A 22,428-nucleotide genomic window follows, 5' to 3' on the forward strand; every position below is an offset into this window, starting at 1 on the left:
GAGCCACCCTCTCCCCCTCTCTGTCTGGTGAGTAGGACATTTTTTTGTCTGTCCGGTGAGTAGGAGATGGGTTTTCGGTCTGGTGGGTAGAAGATCGGCTGTCCGTCTTCGTGGAACCCAAAAGGGTTCTTCCTGGAACCCAAAAGGGTTCTTCCTGGAACCTCCCAAAAATATACCTGGAACCATAAAGGGTGCTAATGTCGGAACACCCCAATAAGCTGTTTTCTAAAAGTGTAGTATTTTCATGCAGTGACTCCTAAAATCCCTTTTTTATAATTGTGTAATTTCGGAGGGAGATAACGTGATAACGATACGATGTGTGATAAATGTGAGATTTTTTACTAAGATACTTACTTCTGTCAATGTCAAAGTGCTCCTGAGCAGTTTAAAGTGTATACTTCATTGTGTCTTCGGGAAGACTTTTGACGACGTGTAATTTCAGACTTATGAGTTGAGGGTGACCATCGAGGACGGCTTTCTGATCAGTGAGAAGACGTTTGGCCAGTTTGGGCTGATACACAAAGAGCTGAAGAAACATTTCATAGAGTCTACGCTCCCACAGTGAGTCTGAGCTACAATACTGTTGAATTACACCATCTACTCGCTCCTTGACACACATAGAAGTGTGTCCCATTTTAATGTGAATACGTTCAATTCAATTGAATTCATATTTATTCATGCTCTTTTCATTATTGGTTAGATTCCCCAAATGGTTCAAGATGTCGTTCACTCCAGGCAGAAAAATGTCCCTGCTGAATAAGTATCTGAAGGAACTGTTCGAAGGACCATGTAAAGGCGTAAGTTCAAGTCCTCCTTCTCCATCGTCCTCCTCTTCTTCTTCTTCGTCTTCTTATTGGAGTCACGGAAAAGGCCGTCATTGTTTGATCTTCACCGTTTGAATCCCATGAACCGACCCGGGGTCTAAAGCATATTTAACTGTGTTTGAATCCCACTGACCCGGGGTCTAAAGCATATTTAACTGTGTTTGAATCCCACTGACCCGGGGTCTAAAGCATATTTAACTGTGTTTGAATCCCACTGACCCGGAGTCTAAAGCATATTTAACTGTGTTTGAATCCCACTGACCCGGGGTCTAAAGCAAATTTAATTGTGTTTGAATCCCACTGACCCGGAGTCTAAAGCATATTTAACTGTGTTTGAATCCCACTGACCCGGGGTCTAAAGCATATTTAACTGTGTTTGAATCCCACTGACCCGGGGTCTAAAGCATATTTAACTGTGTTTGAATCCCACTGACCCGGGGTCTAAAGCATATTTAACTGTGTTTGAATCCCACTGACCCGGGGTCTAAAGCATATTTAACTGTGTTTGAATCCCACTGACCCGGGGTCTAAAGCATATTTAACTGTGTTTGAATCCCACTGACCCGGGGTCTAAAACATATTTAACTGTGTTTGAATCCCACTGACCCGGGGTCTAAAACATATTTAACTGTGTTTGAATCCCACTGACCCGGGGTCTAAAACATATTTAACTGTGTTTGAATCCCACTGACCAGGGGTCTAAAGCATATTTAACTGTGTTTGAATCCCATGAACTGACCCGGGGTCTAAAGCATATTTAACTGTGTTTGAATCCCACTGACCCGGGGTCTAAAGCATATTTAACTGTGTTTGAATCCCACTGACCTGGGGTCTAAAGCATATTTAACTGTGTTTGAATCCCACTGACCCGGAGTCTAAAGCATATTTAACTGTGTTTGAATCCCACTGACCCGGGGTCTAAAGCAAATTTAATTGTGTTTGAATCCCACTGACCCGGAGTCTAAAGCATATTTAACTGTGTTTGAATCCCACTGACCCGGGGTCTAAAGCATATTTAACTGTGTTTGAATCCCACTGACCCGGGGTCTAAAGCATATTTAACTGTGTTTGAATCCCACTGACCCGGGGTCTAAAGCATATTTAACTGTGTTTGAATCCCACTGACCCGGGGTCTAAAGCATATTTAACTGTGTTTGAATCCCACTGACCCGGGGTCTAAAGCATATTTAACTGTGTTTGAATCCCACTGACCCGGGGTCTAAAACATATTTAACTGTGTTTGAATCCCACTGACCCGGGGTCTAAAACATATTTAACTGTGTTTGAATCCCACTGACCCGGGGTCTAAAACATATTTAACTGTGTTTGAATCCCACTGACCAGGGGTCTAAAGCATATTTAACTGTGTTTGAATCCCATGAACTGACCCGGGGTCTAAAGCATATTTAACTGTGTTTGAATCCCACTGACCCGGGGTCTAAAGCATATTTAACTGTGTTTGAATCCCACTGACCCGGGGTCTAAAGCATATTTAACTGTGTTTGAATCCCACTGACCCGGGGTCTAAAGCATATTTAACTGTGTTTGAATCCCACTGACCCGGAGTCTAAAGCATATTTAACTGTGTTTGAATCCCACTGACCCGGGGTCTAAAGCATATTTAACTGTGCCATCTACAGAATGAGTACGTATGCCGTTTGTTTCTGGATGGACCCAAGACCAGGACTCCCAACTCTGTGAAATCAGACAGAGGTAATGCAATGATACTTTATGAGTGGCAGGTAGTCTAGCATTGAGCCAGTAACCAAAAGGTCGCTGGTTTGAATCCCTGAGCCAACTAGTTGAAAGATCTGCCGATGTGCCCTTGAGCAAGGCACGTAACCCTAATTGCTACTATAAGTCGCTCTGGAGAAGAGCGTATGCTAAATTACTCAAATGTAAAATGTTATGTTTTATGTTTGAAATCTGCCAATTGATTACCTAAAATGATAGGGTAGCATCATTTTTGCAATATACATTTTTTTTCAAGGGTTTTGGGAGGGCTGTCTGTTCAATGAGGTAGTTTCTGGACAATATTTCCGTGCATTTTGGCTGGGGAACCTTTTTGGCTCAAGAGCACCCCTAGAGGAAAATGTGTAGTATATTTAACTCTTAACTGTTGTGTTGCAGACGGTGGACCCCAGATTCAACTCTACATTTCCTACAACGACCACAAGCTCTCTGTCCTGGTCAAACACCTCAAGAACATTGTGAGTCGTGTTCTTCTACTTCTTCTCCTTCTTCTTCTCCTTCTTATTATTTATCTTCTTCTCCTTCTTCTTCTTTATCTCCTTCTTCTTCTTTATCTTCTTCTCCTTCTTCTTCTTTATCTTCTTCTCCTTCTTCCTCTTTATCTTCTTCTCCTTCTTCCTCTTTATCTTCTTCTTCCTCTTTATCTTCTTCTCCTTCTTCCTCTTTATCTTCTTCTTCTGTATCTGCTTTATCTTCTTCTCCTTCTTTATCTTCTCCTTCTTTATCTTCTTCTTCTTCTTTATCTTCTTCTTTATCTTCTCCTTTATTTTCTTCTCCTTCTTTATCTCCTTCTTCTTTATCTTCTCCATCTCCTTCTTCTTCTTCTTCTTCTTCTTTATCTTCTTCTCCTTCATCTTCTTCCCCACTATAACTGTTGTACTTGTCTCTCTGCTCTAATACATCAGAGGTTGGCCAATGGTTCATGTCCAGATGCCTATGTGGTCACCAGGCTGAAGCCAGACCCCCTCAAAAGATCCAAGAGGAAGACCAAGGTGGTCCGCAACAACCACAACCCTACCTTCAATGAACTGGTACATTATTATTTACCTTTAACCTGGCAAATCAGTTAAGAACAAATTCTTATTTTACAATGATGGCCTACCCCAGCCAAACCCGGACGACGCTGGACTAATTAATTATGCACCGCCCCTATGGGACTCCCGATCACGGCCGGGGTTGTGATACAGCCCGGGATCGAACCAGGGTCTGTAGTGACGCCTCTAGCATTGAGACGCAGTGTCTTAGACCGCTCTGCCACACATAAAGTTAGGTTTCCTTGTTGAGAAACTCAAAATGTATGTATGTCCGTAAGTAAAGGGAAGAAGGAATAATCAACTGTCACTTTATCAGTGTGAGCAGCACGTTATCTACAGTTGTGCCTCAACACGGCTTCAATTATGAAACAGTCAAACATACTTAGTCTGCTGTTTTCAATAGCTAGAATTGCAGCCTCTGTTTGGAGTTATTTATGACAATAGGCCTGCTGTGGACCGTCCTCATTAAGCAATAAAAGGCTTGTAGACTGGAGAGCCATGGGGCAGAGTATATGGGCTTCATCACATCAATCATGTAGACTCTGTGGGAGTGTAGACACGGTGGGAGTGTAGACACTGTGGGAGTGTAGACACTGTGGGAGTGTAGACACTGTGGGAGTGTAGACACTGTGGGAGTGTCTACACTGTGGGAGTGTCTACACTGTGGGAGTGTCTACACTGTGGGAGTGTCTACACTGTGGGAGTGTCTACACTGTGGGAGTGTAGACTCTGTGGGAGTGTAGACTCTGTGGGAGTGTAGACTCTGTGGGAGTGTAGACTCTGTGGGAGTGTAGACTCTGTGGGAGTGTAGACTCTGTGGGAGTGTAGACTCTGTGGGAGTGTAGACACTGTGGGAGTGTAGACTCTGTGGGAGTGTAGACTCTGTGGGAGTGTAGACTCTGTGGGAGTGTAGACTCTGTGGGAGTGTAGACTCTGTGGGAGTGTAGACACTGTGGGAGTGTAGACACTGTGGGAGTGTAGACACTGTGGGAGTGTAGACACTGTGGGAGTGTAGACTCTGTGGGAGTGTAGACTCTGTGGGAGTGTAGACTCTGTGGGAGTGTAGACACGGTGGGAGTGTAGACACGGTGGGAGTGTAGACACGGTGGGAGTGTAGACTCTGTGGGAGTGTAGACACTGTGGGAGTGTAGACACTGTGGGAGTGTAGACACTGTGGGAGTGTAGACACTGTGGGAGTGTAGACACTGTGGGAGTGTAGACACGGTGGGAGTGTAGACACGGTGGGAGTGTAGATACGGTGGGAGTGTAGATACGGTGGGAGTGTAGACTCGGTGGGAGTGTAGACTCGGTGGGAGTGTAGACTCGGTGGGAGTGTAGACTCGGTGGGAGTGTAGACTCGGTGGGAGTGTAGACTCGGTGGGAGTGTAGACTCGGTGGGAGTGTAGACTCGGTGGGAGTGTAGACTCGGTGGGAGTGTAGACGCGGTGGGAGTGTAGACGCGGTGGGAGTGTAGACGCGGTGGGAGTGTAGACGCGGTGGGAGTGTAGACGCGGTGGGAGTGTAGACGCGGTGGGAGTGTAGACGCGGTGGGAGTGTAGACGCGGTGGGAGTGTAGACGCGGTGGGAGTGTAGACGCGGTGGGAGTGTAGACGCGGTGGGAGTGTAGACGCGGTGGGAGTGTAGACGCGGTGGGAGTGTAGACGCGGTGGGAGTGTAGACGCGGTGGGAGTGTAGACGCGGTGGGAGTGTAGACGCGGTGGGAGTGTAGACGCGGTGGGAGTGTAGACGCGGTGGGAGTGTAGACGCGGTGGGAGTGTAGACGCGGTGGGAGTGTAGACGCGGTGGGAGTGTAGACGCGGTGGGAGTGTAGACTCGGTGGGAGTGTAGACTCGGTGGGAGTGTAGACTCGGTGGGAGTGTAGACTCTGTGGGAGTGTAGACTCTGTGGGAGTGTAGACTCTGTGGGAGTGTAGACACGGTGGGTGGCGGTGGTGCAGATGAAAGTCAGTAGTTTGCAGTTAGTATGGCCAGACATTCCCTGTGCTACATTTTATAATCTGTCTCTGACCTTTTTGCTAAATGCAACAAAAAATAACATTTTAAAATATTTAAACGTAAAAATGAATAACAAAGTATTGTTTTTCTCCGTCTGTCTGTAGATAGAGTACCGTGACATGTCGTCCGTGCAAGACCGCGAGTTAGAGGTGACCGTGAAGAGCAGGAAGGTCTTTGTGGCCTCAACCAACGTCAGACTGGAAGAGAACAACATGGACACAGAGGAGTGGTTCCTACTGGACAATCGGGTGCCTGGGGCCTTTTCATTAGGGCGCATCGTAGCATAACTTTTTACAACGTTGCACAGTGGTTCCTACTGGGAAATCTGATGCCTAGTGCGGAAACCGAAGATGAGCATTTCTTATTGGACACAATCCAAGTAGCACTGTCCCTCCCTGTTTCACTCCGTTTGAAAACGTTTGGAAAAACAAAAAGAAGTGTCTTTCATTGGGCAAGAACAGGTAGTACCTCATTCCGTTTCGAAATGTTTTCTCCCTACTGAACACCATTCTGGAGAGGTGATGTGATGCCAGCCTGCCACCACTAGATGGCAGTGCTATACAGGAACTTCCATGGAGCATTTGTTACACTTAAAACTTGTCTGTTCTATTGGCACTGATCTGGGATCTGTTTAACAATCCTCATCTAATCCAGAACTCTACCATGAGAGAGGGAAGTAAAAACTCAACCCTAGATCAGCATCTAAGGATAATTCTACAACGGGTTGGTCAAAACAAGCATTGTGATTGGTTGAGACGTGTTCTAAGCCATTCTAAGAAACCTGTTTAGCACAGGTACATCTACGATGCAAAAAAAACGGCCATTTTGTTTTCTGTTTAATCTGAGAAATCTTTGAGCATCCAGTGTCCCATCAGCCCAGCGAAGCCAATTCATTAACATGATGTCCACTGTAAAACACACCTAGACATGATGTCACCTTCCAGCCTAACATTTGGTTTGTATAAACATCGCTGTCTGTCTCTCGACATATGCAACATTGTTTCCAGTATTGAAGTTCGATCTCTACTGTCCTATTGAGAATTAACGCGTCAGGACGAGACGGACATCTTTTCTCAGCCAGTCGAAATCATGAATCGGCATCTTTTTTTTATGGATATACAAAGAAATGTCAATAGAACAACAGGTCAAACGACTTGAAATGCAGCTAGTTTTCTGTCTTACCAGCATTTTTCTGTGTAAATATCCATATAAACATTTAGCTGATTCATGACTGGCTGAGATAAGATCGGGTTCGGTTCTCAGTCGTGCAGTCTTTTGTTCTATGGACGCGACCCAGTCGTTAGTTCTAAATATTCCGTTGCCATGCTGGCCGGCAAATTAATGTCAATAGAAAAATAGGTCAAACGACTTGAAATGCAGCTAGTTTTGCTGTTTTACCAGCTTGAGTTTGAAGTGATTGCGTTAGCTTCGTAGTTGGCTAGCTCCTCTGAACAGTTTCCCGACGAGAGACAGCAAATGTTGTATGCCAGACGAAATCGCGCATCATTAGCTCATCGTTATGGATGTACCCAAAATAGCTTAAACAAACACAGCTCCTTTGCTTTTATTCTAGCTGCACTGTTTGACCTGATTGTGCTAGCCGTAGTTGGCTAGCTAGCAAGCGAGGGGTAAGAGCGTTGCTAGCCACCATGGCGACGAAACATTTAGAACGAACAACTTGGTCGCGTCCATAGATGTAGAACAAAAATACTTAACGACTGGGTCACGTCTCTGGCAACCGAAAAAATAGAATGAACGGACAGCCAGCAAGCTGCCGTAGCAACCATAGATGTGTTGTTGTCCTTTATATAGACGAGTCAATGTCCTGCTCCTTCATATAGACGAGTCAACGTCCTGCTCCTTTATATAGACGAGTCGACGTCCTGCTCCTTCATATAGACGAGTCAACATCCTGCTCCTTCATATAGACGAGTCAATGTCCTGCTCCTTTATATAGACGAGTCAACGTCCTGCTCCTTCATATAGACCAGTCAACGTCCTGCTCCTTTATATAGACGAGTCAACGTCCTGCTCCTTTATATAGACGAGTCAACGTCCTGCTCCTTTATATAGACGAGTCAACGTCCTGCTCCTTTATATAGACGAGTCAACGTCCTGCTCCTTTATATAGACGAGTCAACGTCCTGCTCCTTTATATAGACGAGTCAACGTCCTGCTCCTTCATATAGACGAGTCAATGTCCTGCTCCTTTATATAGACGAGTCAATGTCCTGCTCCTTCATATAGACGAGTCAATGTCCTGCTCCTTCATATAGACGAGTCAATGTCCTGCTCCTTTATATAGACGAGTCGACATCCTGCTCCTTCATATAGACGAGTCGACATCCTACTCCTTCATATAGACGAGTCAACATCCTGCTCCTTCATATAGACGAGTCAATGTCCTGCTCCTTCATATAGACGAGTCAATGTCCTGCTCCTTCATATAGACGAGTCAATGTCCTGCTCCTTCATATAGACGAGTCAATGTCCTGCTCCTTCATATAGACGAGTCAATGTCCTGCTCCTTCATATAGACGAGTCAATGTCCTGCTCCTTCATATAGACGAGTCAATGTCCTGCTCCTTCATATAGACGAGTCAATGTCCTGCTCCTTTATATAGACGAGTCAATGTCCTGCTCCTTTATATAGACGAGTCAACGTCCTGCTCCTTCAAATAGACGAGTCAACGTCCTGCTCCTTCATATAGACGAGTCAACGTCCTGCTCCTTTATATAGACGAGTCAACGTCCTGCTCCTTGATATAGACGAGTCAACGTCCTGCTCCTTCATATAGACGAGTCAACGTCCTGCTCCTTCATATAGACGAGTCGACGTCCTGCTCCTTTATATAGACGAGTCGACGTCCTGCTCCTTTATATAGACGAGTCGACGTCCTGCTCCTTTATATAGACGAGTCGACATCCTGCTCCTTTATATAGACGAGTCGACATCCTGCTCCTTCATATAGACGAGTCGACATCCTGCTCCTTCATATAGACGAGTCGACATCCTGCTCCTTCATATAGACGAGTCGACATCCTGCTCCTTCATATAGACGAGTCGACGTCCTGCTCCTTTATATAGACGAGTCCACGTCCTGTTCCTTTATATAGACGAGTCAACATCCTGCTCCTTCATATAGACGAGTCAACATCCTGCTCCTTTATATAGACGAGTCAACATCCTGCTCCTTCATATAGACGAGTCGACATCCTGCTCCTTCATATAGACGAGTCGACATCCTGCTCCTTCATATAGACGAGTCGACATCCTGCTCCTTCATATAGACGAGTCGACGTCCTGCTCCTTTATATAGACGAGTCCACGTCCTGTTCCTTTATATAGACGAGTCAACATCCTGCTCCTTCATATAGACGAGTCAACATCCTGCTCCTTTATATAGACGAGTCAACATCCTGCTCCTTTATATAGACGAGTCAACATCCAGCTCCTTCATATAGACGAGTCAACATCCTGCTCCTTTATATAGACGAGTCAACATCCTGCTCCTTCATATAGACGAGTCAAAAATGTTACAAGGGACTAGGGCTAGCAGGGACTCTAGTCTGATTCTGGACACTAGATTTAGAATATATTCTCTACACTGTATCTTCCTTGTCTTTTTATATCTCAATGTGAACAAAATGAAGGAAATGTATGTTTTGAAAATGTGTAATTAATTGTAACCATTATTTAACTCATAATTGACTATTTGTTATGTGTGTAGATCATTTGTTGTAAAATGTAATATTGTTTATACTGTGATTCCTATCTCGTCTTAATGGACTGATTGTGTTAGTACAGTGATAGATGAGAGCGTGTGGCTGGCTCCATCCCTCCCTCCCATCTCCAGCCTTAGTCAGTCACACTCCCCTCCATCCAGCCTTCCCTCCCATCCCCAGCTCAGCCCTAGTCCCATCCCCAGCTCAGCCCTAGTCTCATCCCCAGCTCAGCTCTAGTCCCATCCCCAGCCCTAGTCCCATCCCCAGCTCAGCCCTAGTCCCATCCCCAGCTCAGCCCTAGTCCCATCCCCAGCTCAGCCCTAGTCCGATCCCCAGCTCAGCCCTAGTCTCATCCCCAGCTCAGCTCTAGTCCCATCCCCAGCTCAGCCCTAGCCCCAGCTCAGCCCTAGTCACATCCCCAGCTCAGCCCTAGCCCCAGCTCAGCCCTAGTCCCATCCTCAGCTCAGCCCTAGTCCCATCCCCAGCTCAGCCCTAGCCCCAGCTCAGCCCTAGTCCCATCCCCAGCTCAGTCTTAGTCCCATCCCCAGCTCAGTCTTAGTCCCATCCCCAGCTCAGCCCTAGTCCCATCCTCAGCCCTAGTCCCATCCTCAGCTCAGCCCTAGTCCCATCCTCAGCTCAGCCCTAGTCCCATCCTCAGCCCTAGTCCCATTCTCAGCTCAGCCCTAGTCCCATCCCCAGCTCAGCCCTAGTCCCATCCCCAGCTCAGCCCTAGTCCCATTCTCAGCTCAGCCCTAGTCCCATCCCCAGCTCAGCCCTAGTCCCATCCCCAGCTCAGGTCCTAGTCTCATCCCCAGCGCAGCCCTAGTCCCATCCCCAGCTCAGGTCCTAGTCTCATCCCCAGCGCAGCCCTAGTCCCATCCCCAGCTCAGCTCTAGTCCCATCCCCAGCTCAGCCCTAGCCCCAGCTCAGCCCTAGTCACATCCCCAGCTCAGCCCTAGCCCCAGCTCAGCCCTAGTCCCATCCTCAGCTCAGCCCTAGTCCCATCCCCAGCTCAGCCCTAGCCCCAGCTCAGCCCTAGTCCCATCCCCAGCTCAGCCCTAGTCCCATCCCCAGCTCAGCCCTAGTCCCATCCCCAGCTCAGCCCTAGTCCCATCCCCAGCTCAGTCCTAGTCCCATTCTCAGCTCAGCCCTAGTCCCATCCTCAGCTCAGCCCTAGTCCCATCCTCAGCTCAGCCCTAGTCCCATTTTCAGCTCAGCCCTAGTCCCATTTTCAGCTCAGCCCTAGTCCCATTTTCAGCTCAGCCCTAGTCCCATTTTCAGCTCAGCCCTAGTCCCATTTTCAGCTCAGCCCTAATCCCATTTTCAGCTCAGCCCTAATCCCATTTTCAGCTCAGCCCTAGTCCCATCCCCAGCTCAGCCCTAGTCCCATCCCCAGCTCAGCCCTAGTCCCATCCCCAGCTCAGCCCTAGTCTCATCCCCAGCTCAGGTCCTAGTCTCATCCCCAGCTCAGGTCCTAGTCTCATCCCCAGCTCAGGTCCTAGTCTCATCCCCAGCTCAGGTCCTAGTCTCATCCCCAGCTCAGGTCCTAGTCTCATCCCCAGCTCAGGTCCTAGTCTCATCCCCAGCTCAGCCCTAGTCTCATCCCCAGCTCAGCCCTAGTCTCATCCCCAGCTCAGCCCTAGTCTCATCCCCAGCTCAGCCCTAGTCCCATCCCCAGCTCAGCCCTAGCCCCAGCTCAGCCCTAGTCACATCCCCAGCTCAGCCCTAGTCCCAGCTCAGCCCTAGTCCCAGCTCAGCCCTAGTCCCAGCTCAGCCCTAGTCCCAGCTCAGCCCTAGTCCCATCATCAGCTCAGCCCTAGTCCCATCCCCAGCTCAGCCCTAGCCCCAGCTCAGCCCTAGTTCCATCCCCAGCTCATCCCTAGTCCTATCCCCAGCTCAGCCCTAGTCCTATCCCCAGCTCAGCCCTAGTCCCATCCCCAGCTCAGCCCTAGTCCCATTCTCAGCTCAGCCCTAGTCCCATTCTCAGCTCAGCCCTAGTCCCATTCTCGGCTCAGCCCTAGTCCCATTCTCGGCCCAGCCCTAGTCCCATCCCCAGCTCAGCTTTAGTCCCATCCTCAGCCCTAGTCCCATCCCCAGCTCAGCCCTAGTCCCATCCCCAGCTCAGCCCTAGTCCCATCCCCAGCTCAGCCCTAGCCCCAGCTCAGCCCTAGTCACATCCCGAGCTCAGCCCTAGTCCCAGCTCAGCCCTAGTCCCATCCTCAGCTCAGCCCTAGTCCCATCCCCAGCTCAGCCCTAGTCCCAGCTCAGCCCTAGTCCCATCCCCAACTCAGCCCTAGTCCCATTCTCAGCTCAGCCCTAGTCCCATCCCCAACTCAGCCCTAGTCCCATCCCCAGCCCTAGTCCCATCCCCAGCCCTAGTTCCAGCCCTAGTCCCATCCCCAGCCCTAGTCCCATCCCCAGCCCTAGTCCCATCCCCAGCCCTAGTCCCATCCCCAGCTCAGTCATAGTCCCAGCCCAGCCCTAGTCCCATCCTCAGCCCTAGTCCCATCCTCAGCTCAGCCCTAGTCCCATTCTCAGCTCAGCCCTAGTCCCATTCTCAGCTCAGCCCTAGTCCCATCCCCAGCTCAGCCCTAGTCCCAGCCCAGCCCTAGTTCCAGCCCTAGTCCCAGCCCTAGTCCCATCCTCAGCTCAGCCCTAGTCCCATCCTCAGCCCTAGTCCCATCCTCAGCCCAGCCCAAGTCCCATCCTCAGCCCAGCCCAAGTCCCATCCTCAGCTCAGCCCTAGTCCCATCCCCAGCTCAGCCCTAGTCCCATCCTCAGCTCAGCCCTAGTCCCATCCTCAGCTCAGCCCTAGTCCCATCCTCAGCTCAGCCCTAGTCCCATCCTCAGCTCAGCCCTAGTCCCAGCCCTAGTCCCATCCCCAGCTCAGTCCTAGGCCCAGCCCTAGTCCCATCCTCAGCTCAGCCCTAGTCCCATCCTCAGCCCTAGTCCCATCCTCAGCCCAGCCCAAGTCCCATCCTCAGCTCAGCCCTAGTCCCATCCTCAGCTCAGCCCTAGTCCCATCCCCAGCTCAGCCCTAGTCCCATCCTCAGCTCAGCCCTAGTCCCATCCTCAGCTCAGCCCTAGTCCCATCCTCAGCTCAGCCCTAGTCCCATCCTCAGCTCAGCCCTAGTCCCAGCCCTAGTCCCATCCCCAGCTCAGTCCTAGGCCCAGCCCTAGTACCATCCCCAGCTCAGCCCTAGTCCCATCCCCAGCTCAGCCCTAGTCCCATCCCCAGCTCAGCCCTAGTACCATCCCCAGCTCAGCCCTAGTCCCATCCCCAGCTCAGCCCTAGTCCCATCCCCAGCTCAGCCCTAGTCCCATCCCCAGCTCAGCCCTAGTACCATCCCCAGCTCAGCCCTAGTACCATCCCCAGCTCAGCCCTAGTCCCATCCTCAGCCCAGCCCTAGTCCCATCCTCAGCTCAGCCCTAGTCCCATCCCCAGCTCAGCCCTAGTCCCATCCCAAACTCAGCCCCTATGAATGTAATTAGTCTGAGGCATGCGTAGGAATGTATTGATTTGATGCAGAGGTGGGATGCAGGGATCCATCGAAGAGATTTACCAGTCATGTAATCTTAATGCCATCAATCACCATTCTCCCAGGAGGCTACTGACCTGGGCTACTTGCTCTGCACTGCACTGAGTCATTCATAGGGACTGAGTCCCAAATGGGACAATATTCCCTATATAATGCACTACTTTTGACCAGGGCCACATGGTCCACTAGGGACTCATAGAGGGAGTTATTGAGGGTAGGGATGAGAATAGACTACATTGTATACTATATTGGTTTCAATAATATAAACGTCTTATGAAATGTTATTTATATTCCCCACAGGCCCCCGGGGCCTTTCTCAAGGGTTTGGTCTTTTAACTTTTAAACTGTGGCGGCTGCTGCTAGCCCTTTTGAATGTTTTGTTTTATGTGTTATTTTTATCTTAACTCTGAGACAATCACATTGGTCTTAAGAGAATCTTTTTAGTCCCGGGACGATTCCATTGTTAGAGCTGTGGCACATTGATTGGTTCCTTGTAAAGTATTGTAAGTCATGAACGTTTTGAATGTTTTTGTTACGAGGTTTTCCATCATTGTAAGCGGTTGATTGTCATATCTGTAATAGATTATTCTACGTTATTCTCCATCCAGCCTTCCCTCCCTTCCATCCAGCCTTCCCTCCCACCCGTCCCCAGCCTTAGTCAGTCCCAGTCCCATTCAGCCTTCCCTCCCAGCCTTAGTCAGTCCCATCCAGCCTCCCCTCCCAGCCTTAGTCAGTCCCATTCAGCCTTCCCTCCCAGCCTTAGTCAGTCCCATCCAGCCTTCCCTCCCGTTCCCAGCCTTAGTCAGTCCCAGTCCCATCTCTTGCCAAGTACATCAACTCCACCATGACTTCATCCACAGAGTTGAATGCAGACTCAAGTTTTTGAAATGAACTTCGGGAACTCCTTCGAGCCACTATGCGTCAATACTTCAACGATTGAAATACCCTTACTTTGTACAGTGACTTCAGAAAGTCTCAGTCCCATCGTCCTGCTGATCCCTTGAGATCTATACCACTAGTTTCAGTACAATACTGTATATCAGACTTGTTCTATGCCAATAAATCAGATATCTATATCATACAGTACCTAAATCCACTTTTATTGACTTCCTGCTGCCTGGAACTAGCAAATGGCCTTTATCAATGCTGAGCCTGGGTAATGGAGTAATGAAGTGGTACTAGATATGCCACACATGGAGATGTTCTAGGAAGATTCAAGGGGGTTCTAGAAGTAGCAGACGAAGACGAAGAGAGATGCTGAATCCAGGCTGAGATGTAATGGTTAGGCCTGGAGAAGGAGAAGCTCTAACAAGGAGAAGTTATCAGATGGAGACGTTCTAGGAGGTGCTAGGAAGGTTCTAGGAGTACCAGATGAAAATGAAGAGAGATGCTGAATCCACGCTGAGATGCAATGCTTAGGCCTGGACAAGGAGAAGTTATCAGATGGAGACTTTCTAGGAGGTGCTAGGAAGGTTCTAGGAGTACCAGATGAAAACAAAGAGAGAAGCTGGATCCAGGCTATAGCCCTCTCTAGACAGGAGAGGAACCCAGCGGTACCCTGGAGAGATGGAATACAAGCACAGTCAACTAATGGATACGATGTCTCAATACAAAGGATGCTGCCTACCTGCCTCGAAAGGAAGCATCCTTGTGGATTGGAACACAGCCAATGTCACTGTTTAGGCCTGATTAAGTCAATCACTCCTGACTGTGTGTTCTCTCTCTTTACCCCTCTCTTCTCCTCTTCCTCCCCCTCCCTCTCTTACCCTCTTCCTCCCTCTCTCTCCTCATCCTCCCCCTCTCTCTTCCTCCCCCTCCCTCTCTTCCCCTCTTCCTCTTCCTCCCCCTCCCTCTCTAACTCTCATCCTCCCTCTCTTCCTCTCTCTCCTCTTCTTCCCATCCCTCTCTTCCTCTCTCTCCTCTTCCTCTCTCTCCTCATCCCCTCCCTCTCTTCCCTTCTTCCCCCCCCCTCTCTTCCTCTCTCTCCTCATCCTCCCCCTCCCTCTCTTCCCCTCTTCCTCCCCCTCCCTCGCTAACCCTCTTCCTCCCCCTCCCTCGCTAACCCTCATTCTCCCCCTCCCTCGCTAACGCTCATCCTCCCCATCTCTCTCTTCCCCTCTCCCTCTCTTCCCCTCTTCCTCCCTCTCTCCTCATCCTCCCCCTCTCTCTTCCTCCCCCTCCCTCTCTTCCCCTCTTCCTCCCCCTCTCTCTTCCTCCCCCTCCCTCTCTCTCCTCTTCCTCCACCTCTCACCTTTCTTCATGCTGATGAAGGGGATGGTGTACTGTCCTATAAACTCAGAGGTGAGTCCTGTCTGGTCTCTTACAGTGAAGCGGATGAGGCTGAGGTCAGGGACAGAGACGGTGAAGTTCATGGCCGAGTCCCAACGAGGGCTCAGAGCTGTGGGAGGGAGCCAGAACAGTTACTATTTCCACCCTCAATCCCCCATCAACTCAAAGCTCCTATGAATAGGTGAACTCTATCTATTTCTCCCCCTACCCTCCCTCCCCACCCTGTCATCTATCCCCCCTCCCCCCCTGTCATCTATCTCTCCCTCTTGTCTCCACCCCCCCACCCTGTCATCTATCTCTCCCTCTCACCCCCCACCCTGTCATCTATCTCCCTCTCACCCCCCATCCTGTCATCTATCTCTCCCTCTCTCCCCCCCCCGTCATCTATCTCGCCCTCTCTCCACCCCCCCTCCACCCTGTCATCTATCTCTCCCTCTCACCCCCCCCACCCTGTCATCTCTCTCCCCCCCCTGTCATCTATCTTGCCCTCTCTCTCTCCACCCCCCCTCCACACTGTCATCTATCTCTCCCTCTCTCCCCCCACTGTCATCTATCTCCCCCCCTGTCATCTCTCTCCCTCTTGTCTCAACACCCCTCCCCCCCACCCTGTCATATATCTCTCCCTCTCCCCCCCCTGTCATCTATCTTGCCCTCTCTCTCTCCACCCCCCCTCCCCCCCTGTCATCTCTCTCCCTCTTGTCTCAACACCCCTCCCCCCCACCCTGTCATATATCTCTCCCTCTCCCCCCCCTGTCATCTATCTTGCCCTCTCTCTCCCTCTTGTCTCAACACCCCTCCCCCCCACCCTGTCAAAAATCTCTCCCTCCCCCCCCTGTCATCTATCCCCCCCCCTGTCATCTATCCCCCCCCCTGTCATCTCTCCCCCCTGTCATCTATCTCTCCCCCCCTGTCATCTATCTCTCCCCCCCTGTCATCTATCTCTCCCCCCTGTCATCTATCTCTCCCCCCTGTCATCTATCTCTCCCCCCTGTCATCTATCTCTCCCCCCTGTCATCTATCTCTCCCCCCTGTCATCTATCTCTCCCCCCTGTCATCTATCTCTCCCCCCTGTCATCTATCTCTCCCCCCTGTCATCTATCTCTCCCCCCTGTCATCTATCTCTCCCCCCTGTCATCTATCTCTCCCCCCTGTCATCTATCTCTCCCCCCTGTCATCTATCTCTCCCCCCTGTCATCTATCTCTCCCCCCTGTCATCTACTCTCCCCCCTGTCATCTACCCCCCCCCTGTCATCTATCCCCCCCCTCCTGTCATCTATCCCCCCCCTGTCATCTATCCCCCTCCCTGTCATCTATCCCCCTCCCTGTCATCTACCCCCCCCCCCTGTCATCTATCCCCCCCTGTCAGCTATATACAGTAGAGAGGCTATATACAGTAGAGAGGCTATATACAGTAGAGAGGCTGTATACAGTAGAGAGGCTGTATACAGTAGAGAGGCTGTATACAGTAGAGAGGCTGTATACAGTAGTGAGGCTGTATACAGTAGTGAGGCTATATACAGTAGTGAGGCTATATACAGTAGTGAGGCTATATACAGTAGTGAGGCTATATACAGTAGAGAGGCTATACACAGTAGAGAGGCTGTGTACGGTAGAGAGGCTATGTACAGTAGAGAGGATGTATACAGTAGAGAGGCTATATACAGTAGAGAGGCTATATACAGTAGTGAGGCTATATACAGTAGTGAGGCTATATACAATAGAGAGGCTATATACAATAGAGAGGCTATATACAGTAGTGAGGCTATATACAGTAGTGAGGCTATATACAGTAGAGAGGCTATATACAGTAGAGAGGCTATATACAGTAGAGAGGCTATATACAGTAGAGAGGCTATATACAGTAGAGAGGCTATGTACAGTAGAGAGGCTGTGTACAGTAGAGAGGCTGTGTACAGTAGAGAGGCTGTGTACAGTAGTGAGGATGTGTACAGTAGTGAGGATGTGTACAGTAGTGAGGCTATGTACAGTAGTGAGGCTATATACAGTAGTGAGGATGTGTACAGTAGTGAGGCTATATACAGTAGAGAGGCTATATACAGTAGAGAGGCTATATACAGTAGAGAGGCTATATACAGTAGAGGCTATATACAGTAGCGAGGCTATATACAGTAGAGAGGCTATATACAGTAGTGAGGCTATATACAGTAGTGAGGCTATATACAGTAGAGAGGCTATATACAGTAGTGAGGCTATATACAGTAGTGAGGCTATATACAATAGAGAGGCTATATACAGTAGTGAGGCTATATACAGTAGTGAGGCTATATACAGTAGAGAGGCTATATACAGTAGAGAGGCTATATACAGTAGAGAGGCTATATACAGTAGAGAGGCTATATACAGTAGAGAGGCTATATACAGTAGAGAGGCTGTGTACAGTAGAGAGGCTGTGTACAGTAGTGAGGATGTGTACAGTAGTGAGGCTGTGTACAGTAGTGAGGCTATGTACAGTAGTGAGGCTGTATACAGTAGTGAGGATGTGTACAGTAGTGAGGCTATATACAGTAGAGAGGCTATATACAGTAGAGAGGCTATATACAGTAGAGAGGCTATATACAGTAGAGAGGCTATATACAGTAGAGGCTATATACAGTAGCGAGGCTGTATACAGTAGAGAGGCTGTGTACAGTAGTGAGGCTGTGTACAGTAGAGAGGCTATGTACAGTAGAGAGGCTATGTACAGTAGAGAGGCTATATACAGTAGAGAGGCTATATACAGTAGAGAGGCTATATACAGTAGAGAGGCTATATACAGTAGAGAGGCTATATACAGTAGAGAGGCTATATACAGTAGAGAGGCTATAACAGTAGAGAGGATGTGTACAGTAGAGAGGATGTATACAGTAGTGAGGCTATATACAGTAGCGAGGTTATATACAGAAGAGAGGCTATAACAGTAGTGAGGCTATAACAGTAGTGAGGCTATATACTGTAGTGAGGCTATGTACAGTAGCGAAGCTATGTACAGTAGCGAGGCTATGTACAGTAGCGAGGCTATGTACAGGAGAGGCTATGTACAGGAGAGGCTATAACAGTAGTGAGGCTATGTACAGTAGCGAGGCTATGTACAGTAGCGAGGCTATGTACAGTAGCGAGGCTATGTACAGTAGCGAGGCTATGTACAGTAGCGAGGCTATGTACAGTAGCGAGGCTATGTACAGTAGCGAGGCTATGTACAGTAGCGAGGCTATGTAGAGGCTATATACAGTAGAGAGGCTATATACAGTAGCGAGGCTATATACAGTAGTGAGGCTATAACAGAGAGGATACATACAGTAGCGAGGCTATATACAGTAGTGAGGCTATAACAGAGAGGATACATACAGTAGCGAGGCTATATACAGTAGTGAGGCTATAACAGAGAGGATACATACAGTAGCGAGGCTATATACAGTAGCGAGGCTATATACAGTAGCGAGGCTATATACAGTAGAGGCTATATACAGTAGTGAGGCTATATACAGTAGAGAGGCTATATACAGTAGAGGCTATATACAGGAGAGGCTATATACAGGAGAGGCTATATACAGTAGAGAGGCTATATACAGTAGCGAGGCTATATACAGTAGCGAGGCTATATACAGTAGAGAGGCTATATACAGTAGAGAGGCTATATACAGTAGAGAGGCTATATACAGTAGAGAGGCTATATCAGTAGAGAGGCTATAACAGTAGAGAGGCTATATACGGTAGCGAGGCTATATACGGTAGCGAGGCTATATACGGTAGAGAGGCTATATACGGTAGCGAGGCTATATACAGTAGCGAGGCTATATACAGTAGCGAGGCTATATACAGTAGCGAGGCTATATACAGTAGCGAGGCTATATACAGTAGCGAGGCTATATACAGTAGAGGCTGTATACAGTAGAGAGGCTGTATACAGTAGTGAGGATGTGTACAGTAGTGAGGCTGTGTACAGTAGAGAGGCTATATACAGTAGAGAGGCTATATACAGTAGAGAGGCTATATACAGTAGAGGCTATATACAGTAGAGAGGCTATATACAGTAGAGAGGCTATATACAGTAGAGAGGCTATAACAGTAGAGAGGATGTGTACAGTAGAGAGGCTATATACAGTAGAGAGGCTATATACAGTAGCGAGGTTATATACAGAAGAGAGGCTATAACAGTAGTGAGGCTATAACAGTAGTGAGGCTATATACTGTAGCGAGGCTATGTACAGTAGCGAAGCTATGTACAGTAGCGAGGCTATATACAGTAGCGAGGCTATGTACAGGAGAGGCTATAACAGTAGTGAGGCTATAACAGTAGTGAGGCTATAACAGTAGTGAGGCTATATACAGTAGCGAGGCTATGTACAGTAGCGAGGCTATGTACAGTAGCGAGGCTATGTACAGTAGCGAGGCTATGTACAGTAGCGAGGCTATGTACAGTAGCGAGGCTATGTAGAGGCTATATACAGTAGAGAGGCTATATACAGTAGCGAGGCTATATACAGTAGTGAGGCTATAACAGAGAGGATACATACAGTAGCGAGGCTATATACAGTAGTGAGGCTATAACAGAGAGGATACATACAGTAGCGAGGCTATATACAGTAGTGAGGCTATAACAGAGAGGATACATACAGTAGCGAGGCTATATACAGTAGCGAGGCTATATACAGTAGCGAGGCTATATACAGTAGAGAGGCTATATACAGTAGTGAGGCTATATACAGTAGAGAGGCTATATACAGTAGAGGCTATATACAGGAGAGGCTATATACAGGAGAGGCTATATACAGTAGCGAGGCTATATACAGTAGCGAGGCTATATACAGTAGAGAGGATACATACAGTAGAGAGGCTATATACAGTAGAGAGGCTATATACAGTAGAGAGGCTATATACAGTAGAGAGGCTATATACAGTAGAGAGGCTATATCAGTAGAGAGGCTATAACAGTAGAGAGGCTATATACGGTAGCGAGGCTATATACGGTAGCGAGGCTATATACGGTAGAGAGGCTATATACGGTAGCGAGGCTATATACAGTAGCGAGGCTATATACAGTAGCGAGGCTATATACAGTAGCGAGGCTATATACAGTAGCGAGGCTATATACAGTAGCGAGGCTATATACAGTAGCGAGGCTACATACAGTAGCGAGGCTATATACAGTAGAGAGGCTATATACAGACACCGGTTAGTCAGGCTGATTGAGGTAGTATGTACATGTAGATATGGTTAAAGTGACTTTGTATATATGATGAACAGAGAGTAGCAGTAGCGTAAAGAGGGGTTAGCGGGTGGCGGAACACAATACAAATAGCCCGGTTAGCCAATGTGCGGGAGCACATATAGAATCCTATTCCCTATATAGTGCACTACTTTAGACCAGAGCCCTAATGAATCCTATCCCCTATATAGTGCACTACTTTAGACCAAAGCTCTGTGGGCCCTGGTCAAAGCAGTGCACTGAGTAGGGTGCTACTATATCAGTAGAGAGGCTATATACAGTAGAGAGGATGTGTACAGTAGAGAGGCTATATACAGTAGAGAGGCTATATACAGTAGAGAGGCTATATACAGTAGAGAGGCTATATACAGTAGAGAGGCTATATACAGTAGAGAGGCTATATACAGTAGAGAGGCTATAACAGTAGAGAGGATGTGTACAGTAGAGAGGATGTATACAGTAGTGAGGCTATATACAGTAGAGAGGCTATATACAGTAGCGAGGTTATATACAGAAGAGAGGCTATAACAGTAGTGAGGCTATAACAGTAGTGAGGCTATATACTGTAGCGAGGCTATATACAGTAGCGAAGCTATGTACAGTAGCGAGGCTATATACAGTAGCGAGGCTATGTACAGGAGAGGCTATAACAGTAGTGAGGCTATATACAGTAGCGAGGCTATATACAGTAGCGAGGCTATGTACAGTAGCGAGGCTATGTACAGTAGCGAGGCTATGTACAGTAGCGAGGCTATGTACAGTAGCGAGGCTATGTAGAGGCTATATACAGTAGAGAGGCTATATACAGTAGCGAGGCTATATACAGTAGTGAGGCTATAACAGAGAGGATACATACAGTAGCGAGGCTATATACAGTAGTGAGGCTATAACAGAGAGGATACATACAGTAGCGAGGCTATATACAGTAGTGAGGCTATAACAGAGAGGATACATACAGTAGCGAGGCTATATACAGTAGCGAGGCTATATACAGTAGCGAGGCTATATACAGTAGTGAGGCTATATACAGTAGTGAGGCTATATACAGTAGAGAGGCTATATACAGTAGAGAGGCTATATACAGGAGAGGCTATATACAGTAGCAAGGCTATATACAGTAGCGAGGCTATATACAGTAGCGAGGCTATATACAGTAGAGAGGATACATACAGTAGAGAGGCTATATACAGTAGAGAGGCTATATACAGTAGAGAGGCTATATCAGTAGAGGCTATAACAGTAGAGAGGCTATAACAGTAGAGAGGCTATATACAGTAGCGAGGCTATATACAGTAGCGAGGCTATATACGGTAGAGAGGCTATATACGGTAGCGAGGCTATATACAGTAGCGAGGCTATATACAGTAGCGAGGCTATATACAGTAGCGAGGCTATATACAGTAGCGAGGCTATATACAGTAGCGAGGCTATATACAGTAGCGAGGCTATATACAGTAGAGAGGCTGTATACAGTAGAGAGGCTGTATACAGTAGTGAGGATGTGTACAGTAGTGAGGCTGTGTACAGTAGAGAGGCTATATACAGTAGAGAGGCTATATACAGTAGAGAGGCTATATACAGTAGAGAGGCTATATACAGTAGTGAGGCTATATACAGTAGAGAGGTTATGACAGTAGTGAGGCTATATACTGTAGTGAGGCTATATACAGTAGAGAGGTTATGACAGTAGTGAGGCTATATACTGTAGCGAGGCTATATACAGTAGAGAGGCTATATACAGTAGCGAGGCTATAACAGTAGCGAGGCTATATACAGTAGCGAGGCTATATACAGTAGCGAGGCTATATACAGTAGCGAGGCTATATACAGTAGAGAGGCTATATACAGTAGAGAGGCTATATACAGTAGAGAGGCTATATACAGTAGAGAGGCTACATACAGGAGAGAGGCTACATACAGGAGAGAGGCTACATACAGGAGAGAGGCTACATACAGGAGAGAGGCTACATACAGTAGAGAGGCTATATACAGTAGAGAGGCTATATACAGTAGCGAGGCTACATACAGTAGAGAGGCTATATA

At 48.1% G+C, this 22,428-nt stretch overlaps 2 protein-coding genes across 5 annotated transcripts in view; one reads left to right on the forward strand and one right to left on the reverse strand.

Moving 5' to 3' along the window:
- Nucleotides 1-13,976, forward strand: part of pik3c2g (phosphatidylinositol-4-phosphate 3-kinase catalytic subunit type 2 gamma) — a 57,102-nt gene extending 43,126 nt beyond the window's left edge. The window contains exons 29-35 of one of the 4 annotated variants that reach the window (XR_008760690.1): nt 443-561; nt 701-797; nt 2,465-2,537; nt 2,955-3,034; nt 3,482-3,607; nt 5,730-10,918; nt 10,966-13,976. Coding sequence is in view for 1 of the 4 variants with exons in the window: in XM_055933203.1 (XP_055789178.1) it covers nt 443-561; nt 701-797; nt 2,465-2,537; nt 2,955-3,034; nt 3,482-3,607; nt 5,730-5,912 (678 nt within the window). In the remaining 3 variants the exon portion in view is untranslated. Of the gene's footprint in view, nt 1-442; nt 562-700; nt 798-2,464; nt 2,538-2,954; nt 3,035-3,481; nt 3,608-5,729 lie in introns of all 4 variants that reach the window. The other 3 variants (XR_008760691.1, XR_008760692.1, XM_055933203.1) reach the window with 3 other exon arrangements.
- LOC129861970 (1-phosphatidylinositol 4,5-bisphosphate phosphodiesterase zeta-1-like) overlaps nt 13,972-22,428 on the reverse strand; it is a 47,299-nt gene continuing 38,842 nt past the window's right edge. The window contains exons 9-10 of the mRNA XM_055933205.1: nt 15,142-15,288; nt 13,972-14,448 (exon numbers count right to left, since the gene is read on the reverse strand). Coding sequence (XP_055789180.1) covers nt 14,366-14,448; nt 15,142-15,288 — 230 coding nt within the window. The 3' untranslated portion in view covers nt 13,972-14,365. The remainder of the gene's footprint in view (nt 14,449-15,141; nt 15,289-22,428) is intronic.

This window comes from Salvelinus fontinalis, chromosome 9, assembly GCF_029448725.1.
Source record: "Salvelinus fontinalis isolate EN_2023a chromosome 9, ASM2944872v1, whole genome shotgun sequence".
In the NCBI taxonomy this organism is placed as follows: domain Eukaryota; kingdom Metazoa; phylum Chordata; class Actinopteri; order Salmoniformes; family Salmonidae; genus Salvelinus; species Salvelinus fontinalis.